The sequence below is a fragment of the Syngnathoides biaculeatus genome, chromosome 14 (assembly GCF_019802595.1).
Source record: "Syngnathoides biaculeatus isolate LvHL_M chromosome 14, ASM1980259v1, whole genome shotgun sequence".
Taxonomy (NCBI): domain Eukaryota; kingdom Metazoa; phylum Chordata; class Actinopteri; order Syngnathiformes; family Syngnathidae; genus Syngnathoides; species Syngnathoides biaculeatus.
The window spans coordinates 14,377,954-14,403,297 of NC_084653.1; the positions used below are offsets into that span (position 1 = coordinate 14,377,954).

Sequence of the window (25,344 nt, forward strand, 5' to 3'; positions counted from 1 at the left end):
GAAGAATCTTCACATACTGTGCGTATCCCAAAAAAAACTTCCTTATATATAACATTCAGTCTAAACATTGAAAGTACATTTATACATACACCAGCAAATATACCTAATTGTTGTTCCCTGTATTCATAGGTGTACACAGATGTTTTGGAATAGTGAACTGTTCTGTTCTGGATATATATATGTAATTTGTTTAGGGTGTTTAATGACATAATGAGTGCTTTTCAATCATCAACATTATTCCAAGTATAATCAAGTAATGAAACAATAGTAAAGGACCTCTGCAGATAACTGAGATGACACCGAAGCGATTAAAACGACTAAGATAAAACATCACAGCCCACAGCACAGTCATATTGCAGTAACATGGAAAAAAGATTTTAATGTCAAACGTTTGTACTATGAGAGCAAATTGAGTCTACAGTATATTGGCGTCACGGGAGGCAGGCTTCAGAATATGAAGAGTGACAATGTCCTTAACAGCCTTTCTAAACCACGGGTAAAAAAGGGCATATATTAAGGGATTCACACACGAATTGAAAGCATACAAATAAACAACGTATTTGAGCAGTGAACCTAATTTCTCATTTTCATCCACCAGACTGACACTATAATACGGACAAAAACACACCAGAAAGACCAGAACGAGAACACCGATAGTCCTGGCTGCCTTCAACTCGGATGACTTTGCTCTGAGAGGGGCAGAATGTTGTAACTTGACACATTTAACATGGGAGCGCATGGCTCGCGCGTGAGAAACAGCGACCACAAACACTCTCAGGTACAGCGTGATGATGATGCTGACAGGAACGACAAAGCTAACGATGAGGTCCAGAATGCCTGCGTAAACCTCAAAACCGATGACACACTTTCCGTGGCATGAGTTGTACATTCCAGGACGACCTAATTGATCCTTTAAAATGATGGCACAGTATAGAAGAGAAGCCACCCAAGAGAGACAAACACAAAGTTGAATTCTTTTAACAGTGACTTTGACATTATAACGCAGAGGATCACAAATAGCCATATAACGGTCAGCCGATATCAGGACCATATTTCCGACCGAGGAGGATCCTGTGGTGAAAATCATGTAGTTCCACAGAGAACAAGCAATGTCACCGAGAAACCAGCAGGATATCCTCACATAGATCTCACCTGGCATCGCCACAAAGCCCACCAGCAAGTCAGAGACAGCGAGGGAGAGGAGGAGGAGGTTGGTGGGGGTGTGGAGCTGCCTGCAAACCAAGAAAAAAAAATCATAAAATCTGTGACACATATGACACACTGTGCAAAGCACTTTCCAAAGAATCAGGGGCTGTACATCATTCAAAACACTCTAATAAGACAATGCAATCACGGTTTCCATGAAAGAAATTAGACAATAATAAAACATTAACAGCCAGAGATCAACCTTGCAAAGCTGTTCAAACATGAGGGTGAGTGAAAAAGAACACGTGCCTGAAGTGGGAGATTGAGATGATGACGAGCAGGTTGAGCAGCACAGTGAGGACGCATTCAGCGGACAGCAGGACACTGAAAAGAACACCATCAGACAAGTCAGATGAGGGCTTCCTGCAGGAAGTGTTGGCCAGTTGTGGAAAGCAGAGATCAGATTGGTCGCCGGTGTCCATGGAAAGCCAGGAGCTCAGCAGGCCTTCTGTCTAAACCGATCTGTTGTCCATCTCATTTAAGTGTTTCTAGTACCTCCCCCAAGCAAATGTGATTGGGTAAAAGTTGTCAAAGAAAGTTGTCACTCTGAGCGCCATTCCCCAGATTCTATTAACAGTGACACAAATGCATATTCAGTCTTACATCAACCATGAATGTTTTCCTTCTCCAATTGGACTAAAAGCCAACAAGAAGACCTGCCTGAGGTCTGGGATTAGGCCTGTTACACACACAAAGATTTTTTGACTTTACACATAAAGATAAAATATTTGGCATTTTACAGTTTTGGGCAGATTGGGTGTGGTGTGGTCTGATTCTATCAACACAGAACACTCCAGGCTGTCCATAAAGAATCTTTTTAAACACAGATATCGAAATTGGGCATGATAATATCTAAATTTACAAAACCGAAGAAGAAACACTTCCAGTGTTGTGCCAATGTTTCCTGAACGTTTCTGAAGATTGTAAAATGCCGTCCTCAAAAAACGGCTTGCTCTGGAAAATACTTCTTGCCGGCTGAGAAACCCCCCATAAAAGAAGCAATTGGATAAACTTATAAGGTTTAAGCTTGGCGTTTGATGGGGTTGGTCGGGAGGTAATTCTCAATTTGTCCCATTTTAAAATGCATTAAATTCTATATTTTGAATAGCTGCTACTGGTACAGTAATTTGAATACAAGTATCTCCATCCATCCATCCATTTTCTTCGACACTTATCCTCACATGAGTCGCGGGAGTTCTGGAGCCTATTCCAGCTGTCAACGGGCAGGAGGCGGGGTACACCCTGAACTAGTTGCCAGCCAATCGCAGGGCACAAAGAGACAGACAACAGTCATACTCACAATCACACCTAGGGGCAATTTTGAGTGTCCAATTAATGTTGCATGTTTTTGGGATGTGGGAGGAAACCGGAGTGCCTTGATGAAACCCACGCAGGCACAGGGAGAACATGCAAACTCCACACAGGGTTTGAACTCCAGTCTTCAGAACTGTGAGGCCAATGGGCAGATGTCTTACTGGGGACAAAGAGCAAGGATGCGTGGTGTATTTACTGGAAAATAGCCGGGAAGCAAAGGCGGAAAGCGTGGTTAGGCTAAAAACTGCTTAGAGTGTAGATCGCCTTGATGACGTGTTGGAGTCTAACTGTGAGCAGTCAGGTGTCATCAGGTTGATTAGATGCAGCTGCAAGACTCCAGCATACCAACCCTGCAAAACACTCACGACACATCAATGCCAGGGGTTCAGGGTACCAAGGAGGCAGCCCTGACAGACTGGTTGCAATCGAAGAAAAGATGAACGCTCCCAAGAACAGGGATATCCTGGACGGAAACTTTTCTAGAATGCTCAGGACCTTAGACTGGGGTTAAAGTTCACCTTCCAACAAGACAAAGACCCTAAGCACACAGGTAAAATACCAAAGAAGTTGCTTTAGAAAAACTCCATGACTGTTCCTCAATGGCTCAACCAGAACCCCAACTTCAACCCAATTGAGGATCTTTGGGGAAACCTGGAAATGGCTGCCCACCACTGTTCACTGTCCAACCTGACGGATTGGAGAGGATCTGAAGGAAAAATGGCAGAGGATCCCCAAATCCATGTATGAAAAAAAAATGGTGCATCATTCCCAAAAAGACTGATGGCAGTGTTAGCTCAAAAGGGCACATCTACTAATTACTTATCACTGTGTGATATTTCAGTTATTCTATTTTAATTAACCTAAAAAAAAGTTAACAATTCATTATTTTCTGTTCACTTGGGTGCTGTGTGTGCATTAAAGGGCAACTGTCATGAAATGTATGATTTTTAGTATGTTATTAATGAAAAAATGGCAGCCAGGGCTCTGAAGAACCCAGCCGAGAATGCCTCATTCAGCCGTGTGCATGCAGTTGAGCGCCCCGGCTCGACGGTATTGTTCATCGCGTACTGCCGCGTCTATGAACAACCCCTTAAAGCAGCACGGCTCGGCTCTCCCTCACTCAGCTGCATGCGACCACAACGCAGTAAAGCGCCGTGGCTCAACGGTGTTGTTCATCGCGTACTGCACAGGCTATGAACAACCCCCTAAAGCAGTACGGCTCGGCTCCGTCATAAGCCACACTGGCCGGCTGCGATGAGCCGCGATGGCTCATCTCCGCCGCGGAAGTGGATCAGACGGGGATGTGGTTTGGCCGTAATCGTGTATCATCTGAATATGGCTCGAAACAATAGTGTAATATTGCCCCGGTAACTTCACTCGATTGTGTGGTGTTCTCCTTTCTGAAAAGAGCTTCCGTGTCAGAAGTGGCATGTTCATCTCCCATAGTTAGGGTGCACCGCGTGTTTTCAATAGCAAATGTCCAGGTGACGTCACGGACAGAAGATGCAGCCAATATGGCGACCACTTGGAGGTCGTAGAATGACACTTCTGCAACTTTGCGCGTAGATGACGTGCTCTCCGCTCACATTTATTTTTTCGTATAGTCATTGAAGTGAATAATGTTATATGTATTTTTCATTACAATATCTATTTTAGAATGTTTATAAGGATGACACTTGGGCTTTAATGTTCTCTGGTTAAAATGGTCTCGACCTAAAATGTTTCAACTTTACGATGCCTGTGTCTTATCCGCCACTTTGGCCGCACCACCACAGTTTCTGCTTAGCTCATGGATATTGCTTATCTATGTTTGTGCGGTGGGAGTTTATTTGCCCTTTTCTACACATTATGGCCCAAAAGGAGAAAGCTTTTTTTTTTTTTTTTTTTTTGAAATGCTGGTCCAGCCAAAACAAAAGCAATGACCATAGAAACAATAATATAATTAAAAAAAATCTGAAAAAGGAGGACTAACACCGAGGGGCATAACCAACATAAAGACTTGGGCTTCAGTCGGACGAGCGTGGCAATTATTATTAAGGACAAAGCCCGTATTTTAGCGCACATGTAGGGTTTTGGCATTATGAGAGATACAGTGATCTCGAAGTAACTTTTTTTGTGAAGAAAAAAACCCAAAGCAATGTTCTTCAATTGTTGCCGAGATGGAAAGACAACTTACGTTATGGATCCAGGATCAGAATCAATGTAGGCTTAATATCAGGCCAATGTTCATGAAGGGAAAAGGCACGGCGTATTTTCCCAACAGTGAAAGAGCAGAAAGGCAAAGACGCTGAGGAGGAATTTACCGCTAGGAAGGGCTACCTGCACTTGCTTCCTTAGCAATACCTCAGCGCAGCCTCCCTTCATTCTTCCCCATCCACCTCTCGCAGTAATGGTAAATCAAGCATCTTGTATTTTTTTTCATTTTAATGTATTTTTGTTTTTCTTTCAATATGAAGTCCCAACACCCATCCATTTTCGGAGCCCCTTATCCTCACAAGGGTCATGGGAATGCTGAAGCCAATCTCAGCGGTCATCGTAAATTTTGACTTTAACAATGAAGTCCGACTTATGTCAAAAGTCGAGTTATGTCGCTAGTGTAGGAACGGATCTTAATCGTAGACCGAGGACTCCCTCTATTGACAAGTAAAAGAGCTATACAAAAATGTATGACTTCTGATATGTAAAATGAAGCGGGGGGGGGGGAGGGGGGGGGAGCGAGAGTTTCTATTTACATTAGGAACAACATGTGACTTGATCCTCATTTTATATTGTTGGCTGATGACCCAAAACAATTTTTCTTTTACAAATATCTAGTTATTTGATACTCTGACATATTTGAAATGTTCAGAATCAGCTTTTTTGGCCAAGTGTGTAAAAATACACAAGACTTTATTCTTCTGCAGTCGGTGCTGCCCTGGTACGACATTCAGAACAAAGAACAATAAAGTAACAAGAACAGGAGACATTTCTGTTAATAGGAACTATTCCGTATAAGAGTTACAGATGGGCAAAATGTAGTCTTCTTCACTTAGAACAGGTAGGAGATAAGAGTGTGTCATCGTCCCATATTGTGTTAAGCTTGTACAGAGTGACAATTGTGCAAAGGGAGCACTTTAAAGTGACCAATCGTGTGATAGTCTACAAAATATATTACAAATACTAATACTGATTGGACCAGCAGGATGTGAGTGTGTGTCCCAACAATGGCACAAGGTAGAAAATAGTAGGTTCGCTGATCAAGAATTTAATGACTTAATTGCCAGAGGGAAAAAACTGTTCGAGCGCCTGCTGCTTTTGTCTTTCATTGATCTGTTGCGCGTTCCCGACGAAAGGAGCTGGAGGAGCTGGTGACCAGGATATGGAGGGTCCGAAAGGATCCTGCCTGCTCTGGACCTAGTTCGCGTTACGTGCAAGTCCTCAATAGTGGGTAGGGTGTTGCTGACAATCCGTTCAGTGGTTTTGATATCCGCTGCAGTCGGAGTTTGTCCTTTTTTGTGGCAGCCCCAAACCAGACTGTGATGGAGCAGCATAGTCCTTATAGTACTGATTGGTTGACCGCTGTGTAGAACTGTCTCAGCAGCTGTTGTGACGGGCCGTGCTTCCTCAGAAGCTGCAAGAAGTACAGTGGATACTCTGTTCTTGAACATCTCTGTTTTTGTACAAATCGATTTTCCAACGAAAATTTCAACATTTATTTGCTTCTGTTTCCAAACAAAAATCGGTTCTCGAACGCCCCGACCAGCTGACCCACGACGATTTGTTGTTGTGAATTCGAACGCACCCCTGAAAAAACAAACAAAAACAAAAAAAAAACCGAACGCGTGCGACGCAACCAGTTACCCACACACGAAGCTCTTTGTGTATAACGCAGCCTCTGCACACGGACGTGTCCCGGTAGGGATTTTTTTTTCTTCCTATTGAGCAATATTAACGACCAATCATGGCTCCAAAGTAACTGCTGGTCCTGAAAAAAAGAAAGTGGTGCGTAAAATTGTCAACTTCAAGAAGGAAATGATAGCCAAATATGAATCTGGTCTGCGTGTTTCTGAGCTACATCGAGGGAGTACGGCATGAGTAAATCGACGATCAGCACCGTTATGAAACACAAGGATGTGCTCAATGCAAGTGATGTTACTAAAGGAGCAACTGTGTTGAGCAACGGCCACGGATCTTGGAAGGAGTCAAAGTCGCTTCTTATTTTCATAACGAGCAGCAGTTAGCTGGGGATAGTGTTGGCGAGGAAAGGATTTGCACCAAAGCTAGAAATCTGTATACAGAGTTAAAAGAAAAGACCCTAGTCCACTTCCTGAGGGCTTTGAATTCAAAGCAAGTCGTGGATGGTTTGAAAAATCCCGCAAAAGAAGTGGGATACACTCCGTTGTTTGCCATAGGGAGGCCGCAAGTTCCAACCAGGCTGCCGCGGAAAAGGTCAAAGCCGAGTTTGCCCATTTCGTCAAGGCCGAGGACTACCATCCACAGCAAGTTTTCACCTGTGACGAAACAGGCCTATTCTGGAAGAAAATACCACAAATGACCTACATCACGGAGGAGGAAAAGTCGCTGCCAGGCCACAAGCCTATAAAGGACAGGTGTACTCTTCTTTCATGTGGTAATGCTAGCGGTGATTGCAAGATCAAGCCTCTGCTAGTGTACCATTCTGAGAATCCCCGTGCATTCAACCAAAATAACATTATGATGCGTACATTGGCTGTTATGTGGCCGTCCAACTCCAAGGCTTGGCTGACCCGGCAATTTTGTACTGAGCGGGTGCGTGAGGTGTTTGAAGGCCTATTTTGGAGGAGGAAAACTTGCCCTTACGCTGCCTGTATGGACAATGCGTCTGCCCACCCTCCAGGTTTGGAAGACGACTTAACAGATGAATTTGAATTCATCAAAGTCGTGTTTCTTCCTCCTAACACGATGCCCTTGATTCAGCCCATGGACCAGCAAGTCATCGCCAATTTCAAGAAATTATATACAAAGTTTTTGTTCCAAAGATGCTTCGAGGTGACAGGTGACACTCAGCTAACCCTCCGTGATTTTTGGAAAAATCAGTTCAACATTTACCACTGCATCACCATCGTCGACAAAGGTTAGAGCCAGGTGACACATAGGACCGTGAACTCTCCATGGAAGAAATGTTTTACTGAGCGCGACTTCAAAGGTCTTGCAGCTGTTGCAGGGCCTTCAACGGCTGCTGGTGGCGACATGGGGTCACCACAAGATTGTCAACTCATCCATGAAATCGTGACAGTGGGCCAAAATTTCGGTTTGGAGATGGACACCGATGATGTTGAGGACCTGCCGGAGGAGCATTGTGTCGAGCTCACTACTGAAGAACTCCTGCACCTTCAGGAGGAGCAGAAGATGTTGGAGGAGGAGATGTCGTCTGATGAGGCTGAAGGCAGGAAGGATGTCTCAAGTGCCGATATAAAAGCTATCCACGCCAAATGGAACGACATCCGTAATTTTGTGGAACTTCATCACCCTAATAAAGCTGAATGTTGCAGAGCACTGCAAAATTTTAATGATGTTTTGAGCCACTTCAGAAAAGTGCTTAAAAGACGGCAGAAACAAACGACATTAGATTTGTTCTTTGTAAAAAAAAAAAAAAAAAAAAAAAAAGGGGGTGAGTCACCCCCACTGAAGACATTTCAAATAGTTGATTGTTATGCATTGCTTTTTTCTTTTGTTCCATTAACCCTACCTCTAGTTCCAAGTTAATTTTTTTGGGACATGTTACTTTCTATGCAAATGAAAAACAATTTGTCTTTGTTTCCCCCCCCACCTCATTATTCCATGTTAAAGTTATTCTGCACTTTTGAGAATAAAAAAAGGTTTACAAGGCTGGGGGCCGAGTCGGTACAGATACGGGCACTGCACACCTAGCCTAGCATACTCTACTACTAAAACATACATTTTAAGCCAAAAACATATATGAATATTTCTTAAATGATTTGATTGTATAAAGTATTTAAGCTTTACATGTATTTCCAAGATGCAGTTTATTATTAGGAAAAGCTTAAAAAAATGCTTTAAAAAACTTTTTTTTTTTGGCTTGGAATGCATTTTTTTCCATTTTTCCATTAATTGTAATGGTGCAAATCCTTTCCTCGCCAACACTATCCCCAGCTAACTGCTGCTCGTTATGAAAATAAGAAGCGCCCTTTGGATTTCGAACATTTCACTTCTCGACTGGGCTTCTGGAACGGATTGTGGTCGAGAACCGAGGCAGTACTGTACATTCTTTGCTGAGTTGATGTTCGTCAACCACTTCAGGTCCTCTGAGACTATAATTCCCAAAAACTTGAAGGTCTTGACGGTTGACACGGGACAGTTGGACAGAGCCAGGGGCAGCGGAAGGATGCCTCCTGAAGTCCACAATCATTTCGACAGACTTTAGAGTGGTCATCGCCAGGTTGTATCAAAGATTTCAATATCTTGAGGCCCTAAATGTGGCACAGTGAATTAGCTGAGAGCAATTGTGGCATTTGATGGATTAAACATATTAATTTTGAAACGTATAATAGTAAATCAACAAAAATTAAAACTGCCAGTTTAAAACGATAGCTTTTACCCAATACCTAAGATACCTGTACATCATCAAGACTTGCCACATTACATATGTACAATACATACTCTATTTGTAAAATCTGCACATACATACCTAAAAATACCATTACATGTATATCACATGATGCATTATGAACAGAAGAGCATTTCCACATACACATGCTAACATACCGAATTGATCTTCCTGATATTAAAAAATGTACATACATACTACAGGGTGTCCCAAAAATATATATACACACTTTAAATAATGATATCTGTTAATTCTTTTACATGTTGACAATTATTCAAATTATAATAAACACCAAGTATACAATTATTTAGTGTATACGTTTTTGGGACACCCTATATATAATAATGAATTTGTATGTTCTCGCTATCCTACTTTATGAATGGTCCCTTTTGTGCTTTTTTTGTTGTTATGTGAATAATCACATAATGAGTGTTTTACTGCTGAGTAAAGGAGCTCTGCAGAGAACTGTTTTGACAGTAATGTGATTAAAAATAAACCTGCAGGTAAAACATCACAACTGTCATATCGTCAACAGGATTTTGTCAAGCGTTTCAAACATGAGCGCAAATTGAGTCTACAATATGTTGGCCTCACAGGATGCACGCTGCACAATGCGAAGAGAAATAATCTGCTTGACAGCTTTTCTAAACCATGGGTAAAATAGGGCATAAATTAAGGGGTTCAGACATGAGTTGAAACCATACAAATCAACAACATATTTTGTCAGTGAACCTAAATTCTCATTTCCACCCATCAGAATGACAATATAATATGGACAGAAACACACCAGAAAGACAAGAACGAGAGCACCGAGAGTCCTGGCTGCCTTCAATTCGGATGACTTTGCTCTGAAAGGGGCAGAATGTTGTAATTTGACACATTGAACATGAGAGCGCATGGCTCGTGCCTGAGTAACAGCGACCACAAACACTCTCGTGTACAGTGTAATGATGATGCTGAGAGGAAGGACAAAGCTTATGACGATGTCCAGAATGCCTGCGTAAACCTCTAAACCGATGACGCACTCTCCGCGGCATGAGTTGTACATTCCAGGATGACCCAACTGGTCCTTTAAGAGGATGGCACAGTATAGAAGAGAAGTCACCCAAGAGAGACAAACACAAAGTTGAATTCTTTTCACAGTGACTTTGACATTATAACGCAGAGGATCACAAATAGCCACATAACGGTCGACCGATATCAGGACCATGTTTCCGACCGAGGAGGATGTTGTGGTGAGAGTCATGTAACTCCATAGAGAACAGGCAATGTCACCGAGAAACCAGCACGATATCCTCATGTAGATCTCACCTGGCATCACCACAAAGCCCACCAGCAAGTCAGACACGGCGAGGGAGAGGAGGAGGAGGTTGGTGGGGGTGTAGAGTTGCCTGCACACCAAAGAAAAAAAAATGTGTGACACATATGACAAAGCACGTTCCAACGAAATATGAATAGGGGCTATACATCATTCAAAACACTAACACGACAATGCAATCACTGTTTCCATGAAAGAAATGAGACAATAAAAAACATTCAAATCAATCTTGCAAAGTTGTTCAAGCACGAGGGTGAGTGAAAATGAATGTGTGCCTGAAGTGGGAGATTGAGATGATGACGAGCAGGTTGAGCAGCACAGCGAGGACGCATTCAGCGGACAGCAGGACACTGAAAAGGAAACCATCAGACCAGTCAGATGAGGGCTTCCTGCAGGAAGCGTTGGCCAGTCGTGGAAAGCAGAGATCCGATTGGTCGCCGGAGTCCATGGAAGAGCAGGCGCTCAGATGGCCTTCTGTCTTCACCAATCTGTTGTCCATCTCATTTAAGTGTTTCTAGTACGTCCCCCAAGCAAATGTGATTGGGTCAAAGAAAGATGTTATGGTGAGAGCCATTCCCCAGGCTCCTCTGTCAACAGTGACACCAATACATATTTTGTCATACATCAACCATGAATGTTTTCATTTTCAAATTGTTGTAGGACTAAAAGACAACAAGAAGACCCACCTGAGGGTTGGGATGAGGTCTGGTACACACACAAAGATTTTTTGACTTTACACATAAAGAGAAAATATTTGGCATTTTACAGTTTTGGGCAGATTGGGTGTGGTGTGGTCTGATTCTATCAACACAGAACACTCCAGGCTGTCCATAAAGAATCTTTTTAAACACAGATATCGAAATTGGGCATGATAATATCTAAATTTACAAAACCGAAGAAGAAACACTTCCAGTGTTGTGCCAATGTTTCCTGAACGTTTCTGAAGATTGTAAAATGCCGTCCTCAAAAAACGGCTTGCTCTGGAAAATACTTCTTGCCGGCTGAGAAACCCCCCATAAAAGAAGCAATTGGATAAACTTATAAGGTTTAAGCTTGGCGTTTGATGGGGTTGGTCGGGAGGTAATTCTCAATTTGTCCCATTTTAAAATGCATTAAATTCTATATTTTGAATAGCTGCTACTGGTACAGTAATTTGAATACAAGTATCTCCATCCATCCATCCATTTTCTTCGACACTTATCCTCACATGAGTCGCGGGAGTTCTGGAGCCTATTCCAGCTGTCAACGGGCAGGAGGCGGGGCTAGAAATCTGTATACAGAGTTAAAAGAAAAGACCCTAGTCCACTTCCTGAGGGCTTTGAATTCAAAGCAAGTCGTGGATGGTTTGAAAAATCCCGCAAAAGAAGTGGGATACACTCCGTTGTTTGCCATAGGGAGGCCGCAAGTTCCAACCAGGCTGCCGCGGAAAAGGTCAAAGCCGAGTTTGCCCATTTCGTCAAGGCCGAGGACTACCTTCCACAGCAAGTTTTCACCTGTGACGAAACAGGCCTATTCTGGAAGAAAATACCACAAATGACCTACATCACGGAGGAGGAAAAGTCGCTGCCAGGCCACAAGCCTATAAAGGACAGGTGTACTCTTCTTTCATGTGGTAATGCTAGCGGTGATTGCAAGATCAAGCCTCTGCTAGTGTACCATTCTGAGAATCCCCGTGCATTCAACCAAAATAACATTATGATGCGTACATTGGCTGTTATGTGGCCGTCCAACTCCAAGGCTTGGCTGACCCGGCAATTTTGTACCGAGCGGGTGCGTGAGGTGTTTGAAGGCCTATTTTGGAGGAGGAAAACTTGCCCTTACGCTGCCTGTATGGACAATGCGTCTGCCCACCCTCCAGGTTTGGAAGACGACTTAACAGATGAATTTGAATTCATCAAAGTCGTGTTTCTTCCTCCTAACACGATGCCCTTGATTCAGCCCATGGACCAGCAAGTCATCGCCAATTTCAAGAAATTATATACAAAGTTTTTGTTCCAAAGATGCTTCGAGGTGACAGGTGACACTCAGCTAACCCTCCGTGATTTTTGGAAAAATCAGTTCAACATTTACCACTGCATCACCATCGTCGACAAAGGTTAGAGCCAGGTGACACATAGGACCGTGAACTCTCCATGGAAGAAGAAATGTTTACTGAGCGCGACTTCAAAGGTCTTGCAGCTGTTGCAGGGCCTTCAACGGCTGCTGGTGGCGACATGGGGTCACCACAAGATTGTCAACTCATCCATGAAATCGTGACAGTGGGCCAAAATTTCGGTTTGGAGATGGACACCGATGATGTTGAGGACCTGCCGGAGGAGCATTGTGTCGAGCTCACTACTGAAGAACTCCTGCACCTTCAGGAGGAGCAGAAGATGTTGGAGGAGGAGATGTCGTCTGATGAGGCTGAAGGCAGGAAGGATGTCTCAAGTGCCGATATAAAAGCTATCCACGCCAAATGGAACGACATCCGTAATTTTGTGGAACTTCATCACCCTAATAAAGCTGAATGTTGCAGAGCACTGCAAAATTTTAATGATGTTATGAGCCACTTCAGAAAAGTGCTTAAAAGACGGCAGAAACAAACGACATTAGATTTGTTCTTTGTAAAAAAAAAAAAAAAAAAAAGGGGGTGAGTCACCCCCACTGAAGACATTTCAAATAGTTGATTGTTATGCATTGCTTTTTTCTTTTGTTCCATTAACCCTACCTCTAGTTCCAAGTTAATTTTTTTGGGACATGTTACTTTCTGTGCAAATGAAAAACAATTTGTCTTTGTTTCCCCCCCACCTCATTATTCCATGTTAAAGTTATTCTGCACTTTTGAGAATAAAAAAAGGTTTACAAGGCTGGGGGCCGAGTCGGTACAGATACGGGCACTGCACACCTAGCCTAGCATACTCTACTACTAAAACATACATTTTAAGCCAAAAACATATATGAATATTTCTTAAATGATTTGATTGTATAAAGTATTTAAGCTTTACATGTATTTCCAAGATGCAGTTTATTATTAGGAAAAGCTTTAAAAAAATGCTTTAAAAAACTTTTTTTTTTGGCTTGGAATGCATTTTTTTCCATTTTTCCATTAATTGTAATGGTGCAAATCCTTTCCTCGCCAACACTATCCCCAGCTAACTGCTGCTCGTTATGAAAATAAGAAGCGCCCTTTGGATTTCGAACATTTCACTTCTCGACTGGGCTTCTGGAACGGATTGTGGTCGAGAACCGAGGCAGTACTGTACATTCTTTGCTGAGTTGATGTTCGTCAACCACTTCAGGTCCTCTGAGACTATAATTCCCAAGAACTTGAAGGTCTTGACGGTTGACACGGGACAGTTGGACAGAGCCAGGGGCAGCGGAAGGATGCCTCCTGAAGTCCACAATCATTTCGACAGACTTTAGAGTGGTCATCGCCAGGTTGTATCAAAGATTTCAATATCTTGAGGCCCTAAATGTGGCACAGTGAATTAGCTGAGAGCAATTGTGGCATTTGATGGATTAAACATATTAATTTTGAAACGTATAATAGTAAATCAACAAAAATTAAAACTGCCAGTTTAAAACGATAGCTTTTACCCAATACCTAAGATACCTGTACATCATCAAGACTTGCCACATTACATATGTACAATACATACTCTATTTGTAAAATCTGCACATACATACCTAAAAATACCATTACATGTATATCACATGATGCATTATGAACAGAAGAGCATTTCCACATACACATGCTAACATACCGAATTGGTCTTCCTGATATTAAAAAATGTACATACATACTACAGGGTGTCCCAAAAATATATATACACACTTTAAATAATGATATCTGTTAATTCTTTTACATGTTGAAAATTATTCAAATTATAATAAACACCAAGTATACAATTATTTAGTGTATACGTTTTTGGGACACCCTATATATAATAATGAATTTGTGTGTTCTCGCTATCCTACTTTATGAATGGCTCCTTTTGTGCTTTTTTTGTTGTTATGTGAATAATCACATAATGAGTGTTTTACTGCTGAGTAAAGGAGCTCTGCAGAGAACTGTTTTGACAGTAATGTGATTAAAAATAAACCTGCAGGTAAAACATCACAACTGTCATATCGTCAACAGGATTTTGTCAAGTGTTTCAAACATGAGCGCAATTGAGTCTACAATATGTTGGCCTCACAGGATGCACGCTGCACAATGCGAAGAGAAATAATCTGCTTGACAGCTTTTCTAAACCATGGGTAAAATAGGGCATAAATTAAGGGGTTCAGACATGAGTTGAAACCATACAAATCAACAACATATTTTGTCAGTGAACCTAAATTCTCGTTTCCACCCACAGCACAGTCATATTGCAGTAACATGGAAAAAAGATTTTAATGTCAAACATTTGTACTATGAGAGCAAATTGAGTCTACAGTATATTGGCGTCACGGGAGGCAGGCTTCAGAATATGAAGAGAAACAATGTCCTTAACAGCCTTTCTAAACCACGGGTAAAAAAGGGCATATATTAAGGGATTCACACACGAATTGAAAGCATACAAATAAACAACGTATTTGAGCAGTGAACCTAAATTCTCATTTCCACCCATCAGAATGACAATATAATATGGACAGAAACACACCAGAAAGACAAGAACGAGAACACCGAGAGTCCTGGCTGCCTTCAACTCGGATGACTTTGCTCTGAAAGGGGCAGAATGTTGTAATTTGACACATGTAACGTGGGAGCGCATGGCTCGTGCCTGAGAAACTGCGACAACAAACACTCTCATGTACAGCGTGATAATGATGCATAGAGGAAGGACAAAGCTTATGACGATGTCCAGAATGCCTGCGTAAACCTCTAAACCGATGACGCACTCTCCGCGGCATGAGTTGTACATTCCAGGATGACCCAAGTGGTCTTTTATAACGATGGCACAGTATAGAAGAGAAGTCACCCAAGAGAGACAAACACAAAGTTGAATTCTTTTCACAGTGACTTTGACATTATAACGCAGAGGATCACAAATAGCCACATAACGGTCGACCGATATCAGGACCATGTTTCCGACCGAGGAGGATGTTGTGGTGAGAGTCATGTAACTCCATAGAGAACAGGCAATGTCACCGAGAAACCAGCAGGATATCCTCACGTAGATCTCACCTGGCATCACCACAAAGCCCACCAGCAAGTCAGACACGGCGAGGGAGAGGAGGAGGAGGTTGGTGGGGGTGTAGAGTTGCCTGCACACCAAAGAAAAAAAAATGTGTGACACATATGACAAAGCACGTTCCAACGAAATATGAATAGGGGCTATACATCATTCAAAACACTAACACGACAATGCAATCACTGTTTCCATGAAAGAAATGAGACAATGAAAAACATTCAAATCAATCTTGCAAAGCTGTTCAAGCACGAGGGTGAGTGAAAATGAATGTGTGCCTGAAGTGGGAGATTGAGATGATGACGAGCAGGTTGAGCAGCACAGCGAGGACGCATTCAGCGGACAGCAGGACACTGAAAAGGAAACCATCAGACCAGTCAGATGAGGGCTTCCTGCAGGAAGTGTTGGCCAGTCGTGGAAAGCAGAGATCCGATTGGTCGCCGGAGTCCATGGAAGAGCAGGCGCTCAGACGGCCTTCTGTCTTCACCAATCTGTTGTCCATCTCATTTAAGTGTTTCTAGTACGTCCCCCAAGCAAATGTGATTGGGTCAAAGAAAGATGTCATGGTGAGAGCCATTCCCCAGGCTCCTCTGTCAACAGTGACACCAATACATATTTTGTCATACATCAACCATGAATGTTTTCATTTTCAAATTGTTGTAGGACTAAAAGACAACAAGAAGACCCACCTGAGGGTTGGGATGAGGTCTGGTACACACACAAAAAATGTTCGACTTAAATATATGGCATTTTAAAATTTGGGGCAGATTGGGTGTGATGTGGTCTGATTTTGTCAACACAGAACACCACAGGATGTCCATAAAGAATCTTTTTAAACACAGATATCGAAATTGGGCATGATAATATCTAAATTTACAAAACCGAAGAAGAAACACTTCCAGTGTTGTGCCAATGTTTCCTGAACGTTTCTGAAGATTGTAAAATGCTGTCCTCAAAAAACGGCTTGCTCTGGAAAATACTTCTTGCTGTCTGCGGAACCCAATTTTATTCCTTGCCACAAAAAAACATTGGGTAACACACGCTTATTTCTATTCACAGTTGTTTCCTCGTCTTCACTCAGGTTGCCTCTTGATTGGCTGTATTCCGTTTTACATAGCAATACAGTGTCATGTCTCGGGTGAAATTGTAAATATTGAACATGTTCACTATTTAAGATTGTCGACCTGACCTGTTTCAGATCCCAAAATTGTGACCAACTGACTTAACACACATCAGACTGGAGGATAGTCTTATAGGATTTGTCAGGTATTTAATGTGGTTGGTCAAGAGTTAATTCTCAAATATGTTCCTGTAATGTCTTTAGTTAAAAGATTTGTATATTTCATGGGAAAAAAATATGTTTTTTTCATGATGCGATGTGTTAAAATGTTTTAAAAGAAAGAGCGTCCGAATGACACCCTGACCTGTAAGCATCATTCAGTTTCTATGCAGAGTGAGTCCTGTGTACGGCTATCGAGGAACTTTTGCCTATCTCTGTTGGAGCAGAGCAGTTAGTTGTCGTTAGGTTGATGAGATCAGCCTCTAGGCTCCAGCATACCAAGCCTGCAAAACACTCATGACACACCCAAACACACACAATGCCAGGGCTGTAGACCTAAACCCAATAGAAAATCGTTGGAGTGAACTGAAACTTGGTGTTTCTCAGTTACACCCCAGTGGGTCAAAATCCCGCCTGCAGTGTGTGCAAACCCGGTGAACAACTACAGGAAACGTTGTTGATGAGATTTCTGATCTTTCACTGGATTTGGACAGCCAGTTACAGCACAAAATAAAGTCACTTATTGCGTCTTCAGTTGCAATTGATGAAAGCACGGACATTACAGACGTTGCACAACTGGTCATTTTCATCAGCGGCGTTTATGACGCATTGACCATCACCAGAGAGTTCTTGGAGAGGGTGCCAAAGAAAGCTGCAAAGACACCAGCTGATAATTTCACCGCACTCGTTGTAGCGCTGGTCCCGTGGTGTCTGCCTGGCCAAAGATGCTGCTCCCTCAATGATCGAAAAAAAGCAGGAGTTTTGACAAATTTCAGAGAGAACGTACAATCTAAATGGTTGATGTTATTTTTTTACTTTTCACTGTATTTTCCACCAGGAAGCTTTGTGTTGCAAGTCATTAAATATGGATAAGGTCACCAAGGTGGTCATCAGAACTGTTCATTTAATCCGATCCAGAAGCGTGAATCATGTACTCATGAGGAAAAAAGGAAAGTTAAATGACTACCAAATGCCTGCAGTAAAACAAAGACTGAAAAATCAAAGGGGGTCGAAAGACTTCCCACACCCAGTGTACATCTGCCTATATTCAATACCTCGGACAAATTAATTAAATGCAATAACCGATTAACATTTATCATCGACAAGCAACAGAATTCAACAAAAATGTATGACTCCTGATGTGTAAAATGTGCTAACTTTATGTACAGGCCCAAGCAGAATTTTTAAAATACTCGCTTTTTTTTTTTTTTTTTTTTTTTTTACATTAGGGAGTCTGCACTCGACATTTTTTCCTCAAATTTTACAAAGATTTACTCTCTGGTGTTGTGGCTGTGATGGCCCGTTTCGGGGCTCTGACTGCATTGAGCGGACTGCATCACAGAGCTATCCGGGAAATCTAAAGGCAGCAGAATATTATTTATAATTCACAGAAAAATGGTCGAGAGATGTTTCAGAGTTCAACACACCCCGCAGCCTGGACTTAAAGGGGAAATCTCGTGCTTTGCATGGACAGTGTATCCAAGAGGTCATGTAATATGTACCCTATTTTGACAATGTGATGTTAAATTCTCTCTCATTTAATAGTGTTTTGAGAAGATTTTTTTTTCGAATTTTCAGGGGCGCTGCCATTTTCGCGAAACACATGATCTACGTATGAATTGGGAGCCATTCTGCTTGCCATGCAGATGCTTACATTCCTCTCCACTCTGACATGATCACTGAACTGCAAACTCTGAGCAAGGAAATCAAATTTAAGAAAAAAAGAAACACCACCACCATGATTCAAACCTCATTATTCTTGGGGACTTTAACAAAGTTCTGGAATAAAAAAAGAGTGTGAGTGTGTGTTTGTGTACATGAGGAACAACAACAAAGTGTGACTCAATCCTCATTATTGGCTGATAGCCCGATACAGTATTTCTTTCACAAATATCCATTGTCATTTAATACTGTGACATATTTGAAATGTCTTTCAAAGATTTCAAAACATTGAGGACGCAAATTTGGCACAATAAATTAGCAGTGAGCAGTTGTGGCATTCGATAGATGGATTGAACATTTCTATTTCAAAACATACAATTGAAAATAAATTAAAACTGCCATTTTAAAAAGTTAGGTTTGAACCATTACCAAAGATACCTGTACATTATCCATCAAGACCTGTCGCATTACGTATGTACAGTACATACACTGATGGATGCAAAATCATCACATAATCCCCAAAAATACCTTTACATGTATATCACATTATACATTATAAACAGAAGTACATTTCTCCATACACATGCTAACATACCCAAATGTTCTCCCCTATATCAAAAATGGACACACTATAATAATGAATTTGTGTGTTCCGTACAGCCGAATTTATGAATGGCCCTCATTGTGCACATAATGAGCGCTTCTAATGCATCAACATGTTATTGCAAATATAGTACCACGATGAAACAATAGACTGAGTGGGGTTTTTTACTGCTTAGGAAAGGAGCTTTGCAGAGAACTGTTTTGACATTAAAATGAATTTTTAAACAATGGTAAAACGTCACGTCATATTTCAGTAACGTCAACAGGATTTTAATGTCAAACCTTTCTACCCTGAGGGCAATTTGAGTCTACAGTATGTTGGTGTCACGGGAGGCAGGCTGCAGAATGTGAAGTGTGACAATGTGCTTTATGGCTTTTCTAAACCAGGGGTAAAAAAGGGCGTATATTAATGGGTTCAAACAGGAGTTGATATCATACAAATAAAGAACAAATTTTGTCACGGAACCCAAATTTTCATTTTCACCTACCAGACTGACAATATAATACGGACAGAAACACACCAGAAAAACCAGAACGACAACGCCAAGAGTCCTGGCCGCCTTCAACTCGGAGGACTTTGCTCTGAAAGGGGCAGAATGTTGAAATTTGACACATTTAACATGAGAGCGCATGGCTCGTGCCTGAGAAACAGCGACCACAAACACTCTCAGGTACAGCGTGATGATGATGCTGAGAGGAAGGACAAAGTTTATGACAAGGTCCAGAATGCCTGCGTAAACCTCAAAACCAATGACGCACTCTCCACGGCACGAGTTGTATATTCCAGGACGACCCAATTGGTCCTTTAAAATGATGCCACAGTGTAGAAGAGCTGCCACCCAAGAGAGACAAACACAAAGTTGAATTCTTTTCACAGTGACTTTGACATTATAACACAGAGGATCACAAATAGCCACATAACGGTCGACCGATATCAGGACCATGTTTCCGACCGAGGAGGATGTTGTGGTGAAAGTCATGTAACTCCATAGAGAACAAGCAATGTCACCGAGAAACCAGCAAGATATCCTCATGTAGATTGCACCTGGTACTGCCACCAAGCCCACCAGCAAGTCAGAGATACCGAGGGAGAGGAGGAGGAGGTTGGTGGGTGTGTGGAGCTGCCTGCACACCAACAAAAAAAAAGACAAAATCAGGTACACACACGACACACTGTTCAAAGCCCTTTCCAGACAAAACATGTTGGCAGAAAGCGTAATTCAAAACACTTTATACTACAATACAATACACTAGTTCCTTGGGAGGAATGAGAAAATGAACATTAACAGCCAGAGATCAACCTTGCAAAGCGGATCAAACACACGAGGGTGAGCGAAAAATAAGACATGCCTGAAGTGGGAGATAGAGATGATGACGAGCAGGTTGAGCAGCACAGTGAAGAGGCATACGGTGGAAAGCAGGAAACTGAAAACACTTTCAGACCAATCAGATGATGGCTTCCTGCAGGAAGTGTTGAACTGCTGTGGAAAGCAGAGATCCGATTGGCCGGGGTGTCCATGGAAAAGCAGGAGCACAGAAGGCCTTCTGTCTTCACCGATCTGTTGTCCATCTCATTTAAGTGTTTCTAGTACCTCCCCCAGGCAAATGTGATTGGGTCAAAGTTGTCACAGTAAGATGTCATCATGGGCACCATACCCAAGACTCTCCTATCAACAGTGGACTGAATACATATTTAGTCTTATATCAACCATAAATGTTTTCAATTTCAAATTGTTGTAGGACTAAAAGACAACCAGAAGACCCACGAAAGGATTGGGATGAGGCCTGGTACACACACAGATTTTTTGACCTTACAATAATGACAAAATATCTGTCATTTAACAGTTTTGGGCAGATTCTTTGTGGTGTGGTCTGATTATATCAACAAAAAACCATCGGGTAACAACGCTTGTTTTTCTTTAGCCGTTTTATTTTCCTGATTCAGGTTGCCTCTGGATTGGCTATTTTCCATTTTACATAACAATACACAGTGTCGTGACACAGGTGAAGTTGTAAATATTGAACATGTTCATTATTTAAAATTGTCTGTTTGACCTGTTTCAGATCGTAAAATTGTGACAAATTGAATCACACATCAGACGTGAGGACAATCTTATAGGATAATCTTATAACATTTAAGATTGTCAAGTGTTTTATCTGGTTGTTTGGTAGTTGATTTTCATTTTTCCCATTGTAAAATGCATTAAATTCTGTACTTTGAACAGATGGTTTTGGTCATTTGAATACAAGTATTGTGCAAATATTTATATCAATAGGCTATGTGAAATTGTGGTGTATATGTCAAATCAGAAACAGAATTCGCTTTTATGGGCATGTATGTAACAACACACAAAGAATTTGTCTCCAGCAGTCGTGCCGCCCTGGTATGACATTCAGAACAAAGTGCAAATGAACAACAACAAAGAATAAGAGACATTCAGTTCATAGGAACTATTCCTTATCAGAGTCACAGTTGTGGAAGATGCAGTCTTCTTCATTTCGAGCAGGTAAGAGAGCGTCCACACCCCACATGTTAAGCTTATAGAAAGTGCCCTTACCCGTTCGTGGTTCACCATTATGAACCAGTGCATCAACAATTATGCAAAGGACACAGTTTCAAGTGAATTGTGCAATTGTATACAGTGTAAATTACTAATACTAATTCTGATTGGACCAGCAGGATGTGAGTGTGTGTCCCAACAATGGCACAAGGCAGAAAATAGTCAGTTGGCTGATCAAGAATTTAATAACGCAATTGCAAGACGGAAAAACTGTCTGAATGCCTGCTTGTTTTGATTTGCGTTGGTTGGTAGCACCGATCCGACGGAAGCAGCTGGAAGAGCTGGTGCCCAGGATGTAGAGGGTCCTAAAGGATGCTGCCCGCTCTGGATCAAAGTCGAGTGGCGTGCAAGTCTTCAAGGGTAGGTAGCGTGGTGCTGACAATCAGTTCAGTGGTTTTGATTGTCCGTTGCAGTCGGAGTTTGTCCTTTTTTTGTGGCAGCCCCAAAACAGACTGTGTTGGAGGAGCATAGTACTGATTGGATGACCGCTGTGTAGAAGTGTCTCAGTGGCCCTTGTGACAGGCCATGCTTCCTCAGAAGCTGCAACAAGTGCATCCTTTGCTGGCCTTTTTTGAGGATGGAGTAGATGCACGTCTCCCACTTGAGGTACTGTGAGACTGTAATTCCCAAGAACTTGAAGGTCTTGACGGTTGACACAAGACAGTTGGACAGCGTGAGGGGCAGCGGTGGTGAAGGATGCCTCTTCTTGTTCTTTGTTCTTTTTATTTTGTTTTGTCTTTGTTCTGAATGTCATACAGGCGCGGCACCAACTGCTGGTGACAAATTCCTTGTGTGTTATTAAAGACTTGGTCATTAAAGCTGATTCTTATTCTCCGGAAGACCCCAATCATTTCTACAGTCTTCTAGAGTGTTCAACGCCAGGTTGAGTTGGCCACACCAAAGGTCCAGTCTCGCCATTTCCTCTTGATAGACAGACTCATCGCTATCCTTGACGAGGCCGATGATTGTGCTGTCATCTGCAAACTTCAAGATTTTGACATCGGATGCCTTGAGGTGCAGTCGTTTGTGTAGAGCAAGAGGAGCACAGGGGAGAGGACACAGCCTTGGGGTGCCCCGGTGTTGATATTGCGCGTGGATGAGGTGGTGTCCCCCAGCCTCACTTGTTGTCCCCTGCCCATCAGGAAGTTGTAGATCCACTGGCAGATGGCAGGCAACATGCTGATCTGGAGAAACTTGGGGGAGAGGAGTTTAGGGGTGATGCTGTTAAATGCAGAGCTGAAGTCCACGAAAAGGATCCTTGCATAGGTTCCCTTGGTGTCAAGATGTTCAAGGATATACTGCAGACCCATGTTGACGACGTCATCTGCAGACCTGTTAATCAGGTGATTTACGTGGATCGTAAAAGTTAATTCTCATTTGTTGCATTGTAAAATACATTAAATTCTATATTTTGAATAGCTGGTAATTTGAATACAAGTATTCTGGTAATATTTGTATCAATAGGCTATGTGAAATTGTAATGTATGTGTCAAATAAGAAAATCACAATGTGCTTTCATGGCCAAGTATGCCACAAAAAAAATTGAATTTGTCTCCGGCAGTCGGTGCCACCCTGGTACGATATTCAGAACAAACTAACAAGAACAAAGAACAAAAGACATTCAGTCAATCTGAACTATTCCTGATAAGAGTCCCCGTTGTGCAAGATCAACAAAGTGCCAGGGCCAGACCTTCTGTCACCCCACCCTGCCTCAAAGTCTGCGCAGACCAACTTGCTCCCGTCTTCACAAAGATCTTCAACAGGTCTCTAGAACTGTGTGAAGTACCAACCTGCTTCAAACGCTCAACCATCATGTTGGTCCCCAAAATAGCGGCAGTCTCAGGTTGACATGACTACAGGCCTGTTGCCTTGACATCTGTAAAACAGCTTGTGCTGGACCACCTCAAGGTCCCCAGCTGCACCCTCTGCAGTTTGCCTCTCAAAAGTAAGACCAAAGAAAACATCACATCAGTGCAATTTATTTTTCACTTGTTAATCTGCAGAAACACTGAAACTTGGAACTTGTTTTCACTTCATTTTAACTCTTCAGTGGGAATAATTGAGTCTGTCATGAGCTTGAACAAGGACATTGAAATTTAGCGGAATGTCTGAGGTGGCTATGCAAAGGACAGCTGTGAGGTGGTCATCGGTGATAGAGGGTCTGTGTTTGGATTTATTGCACTTCATCATGGAGAATGTCTGTTCACATCTGTAAATTGATCCAAAGAGGACTATAATCTCCTGAGCATGCCTTCTCAGGTGTGGGAGGTTCTTCTCTTTGAGGGAAGAGTAAAAATCCAGCAGTGAGACTGACCTCACTCACCATGTTCATTTGTAAGTATTTTAGTTACAGCACCAAAGAACATGGTTAATTTTTCACACTGATTTATACAACACCTCCTGATGAATAATACAATGTGTCGTTTTCTACAAAGGGTTCATTTTTGTCACCTGATCCTGCTTTTTGGTCAAAAGTCCAACCTTTTTTTTCCCCAGCCAGCTTTGGACAGCTGTTCATTGTGAGACTGGGCATCTTGCAATTACATCTGTGAAGGAGACACTCCCAGTGGTATTCCCTTTCATTGACTGAAAGGCTGCTAGCTCTATGATTTGATACTCTGCAGGTATACCTCCGTCCACACAAAAATAAATGTGAACTTAACGCTTTTCCAAATAAAACCAAAACAGAAGTGCTGCATGCACAGTGTACATATTTTAAAAAATCTATTTTCTAAATTGTGATTCGCCTCACACAGGCAGGGCGGGGTCATCCACCGGGCCAGTTGTGGCCCACGGGCCGTGGACTCCATAGGTCTGTTCTAAACAGTATGTCTGGAGAAAACAAGGCACTGTTCATCACCTGTCCAGTACACTGACAACAGTGAAGCATGGTGGTGGCAGCATCATGCTGTGGGGGTGTTTTTCAGGGACTATGTCAGAGTTCAGGTTGTGAGTTTGACCCAGATGCAGAGATGAGAGGGAGTGCAACAGGTGAAAGAATGTTTATTTTTGCAGTGTTTGTTCAAAGCAAACAAAAGGACATCGAGAGCGAGGTCCAGGGGCTTGCAGGGTTCCAAGGAGAGCCGGTCTACCAGGATAGGAGTCCAGGTTGTCAGTGGGCAGATGGAGGCGAGCAGAGGTTTGCGGGGAGCACAGGCAAGTGTTTTACAGAGGGCAAAGAGAAAGGATGAATTTCAGATTAAACATAAAGACTCGAAGAAGCAAAGAAGGAAAGCGTGGTTAGGTTACAAAGTGTGCATAGTTAATACATACATGTAGAGGACTGTGTCACAGAGCTATCCCTGAAAACAAAAGGAGGCAGAATATTATTTTGAATTCACAAATAAATGGTCTACAGATGTTTCAGAATTCACTACACACTGCAGCCCGGCCTGAATTTGTTGTGTCTGAACTGGGAGCCATTCGACTTGCCATGCAGATGCTTACATTCCTCTCCACTCTGACATGATCACTGAACTGCAAAACACTAAACAAGGAAATGAACTTAACTTTAAAAACCAAAAAAAATACCACCACCACCATGATTCACTCCTCATTATTCTTGGGGACTTCAACAAAGTTCTGGAAAAAAGAGAGTGAGAGTGACTCTGTGTGTGTGTGTGTGTGTGTGTGTGTGTGTGTGTGTGTGTGTGTGTGTGTGT

General features: G+C 42.2%; 3 protein-coding genes and 1 pseudogene across 3 annotated transcripts; all 4 read right to left on the bottom strand.

Annotated features, from left to right (window-relative positions):
• Window positions 1-131: 131 nt before the first annotated feature.
• LOC133512383 (trace amine-associated receptor 13c-like) lies at window positions 132-1,628 on the bottom strand. Its single transcript, XM_061841956.1, has 2 exons — window positions 1,452-1,628; window positions 132-1,228 (listed from the first exon to the last, which is right to left on the bottom strand). The coding sequence occupies exons 1-2, from the start codon at window positions 1,626-1,628 to the stop codon at window positions 416-418; spliced, it is 990 nt and encodes a 329-aa protein (XP_061697940.1). The 3' UTR covers window positions 132-415.
• Window positions 1,629-9,680: 8,052 nt separating this feature from the next.
• LOC133512379 (trace amine-associated receptor 13c-like) lies at window positions 9,681-10,923 on the bottom strand. Its single transcript, XM_061841954.1, has 2 exons — window positions 10,700-10,923; window positions 9,681-10,497 (listed from the first exon to the last, which is right to left on the bottom strand). The coding sequence occupies exons 1-2, from the start codon at window positions 10,921-10,923 to the stop codon at window positions 9,681-9,683; spliced, it is 1,041 nt and encodes a 346-aa protein (XP_061697938.1).
• Window positions 10,924-14,836: 3,913 nt separating this feature from the next.
• Window positions 14,837-16,079, bottom strand: LOC133512377 (trace amine-associated receptor 13c-like). Its single transcript, XM_061841951.1, has 2 exons — window positions 15,856-16,079; window positions 14,837-15,653 (listed from the first exon to the last, which is right to left on the bottom strand). The coding sequence occupies exons 1-2, from the start codon at window positions 16,077-16,079 to the stop codon at window positions 14,837-14,839; spliced, it is 1,041 nt and encodes a 346-aa protein (XP_061697935.1).
• Window positions 16,080-18,593: 2,514 nt separating this feature from the next.
• Window positions 18,594-20,691, bottom strand: LOC133512389 (trace amine-associated receptor 3-like; annotated as a pseudogene).
• Between the last annotated feature and the right edge of the window lie 4,653 nt (window positions 20,692-25,344).

What these genes read in the sequence shown, in the direction of transcription:
- LOC133512383 (XM_061841956.1), bottom strand. Translation starts at nt 1,628, where the DNA reads ATGGACACCGGCGACCAATCTGATCTCTGCTTTCCACAACTGGCCAAC. An exon ending in CAATCTCCCACTTCAGGCAC is followed by an intron (nt 1,229 to 1,451) that starts GTGTTCTTTTTC and finishes GTTTGCAGGCAG; the next exon opens with CTCCACACCCCCACCAACCT.
- LOC133512379 (XM_061841954.1), bottom strand. Translation starts at nt 10,923, where the DNA reads ATGGACAACAGATTGGTGAAGACAGAAGGCCATCTGAGCGCCTGCTCT. An exon ending in ATCTCAATCTCCCACTTCAG is followed by an intron (nt 10,498 to 10,699) that starts GCACACATTCAT and finishes TTTGGTGTGCAG; the next exon opens with GCAACTCTACACCCCCACCA.
- LOC133512377 (XM_061841951.1), bottom strand. Translation starts at nt 16,079, where the DNA reads ATGGACAACAGATTGGTGAAGACAGAAGGCCGTCTGAGCGCCTGCTCT. An exon ending in ATCTCAATCTCCCACTTCAG is followed by an intron (nt 15,654 to 15,855) that starts GCACACATTCAT and finishes TTTGGTGTGCAG; the next exon opens with GCAACTCTACACCCCCACCA.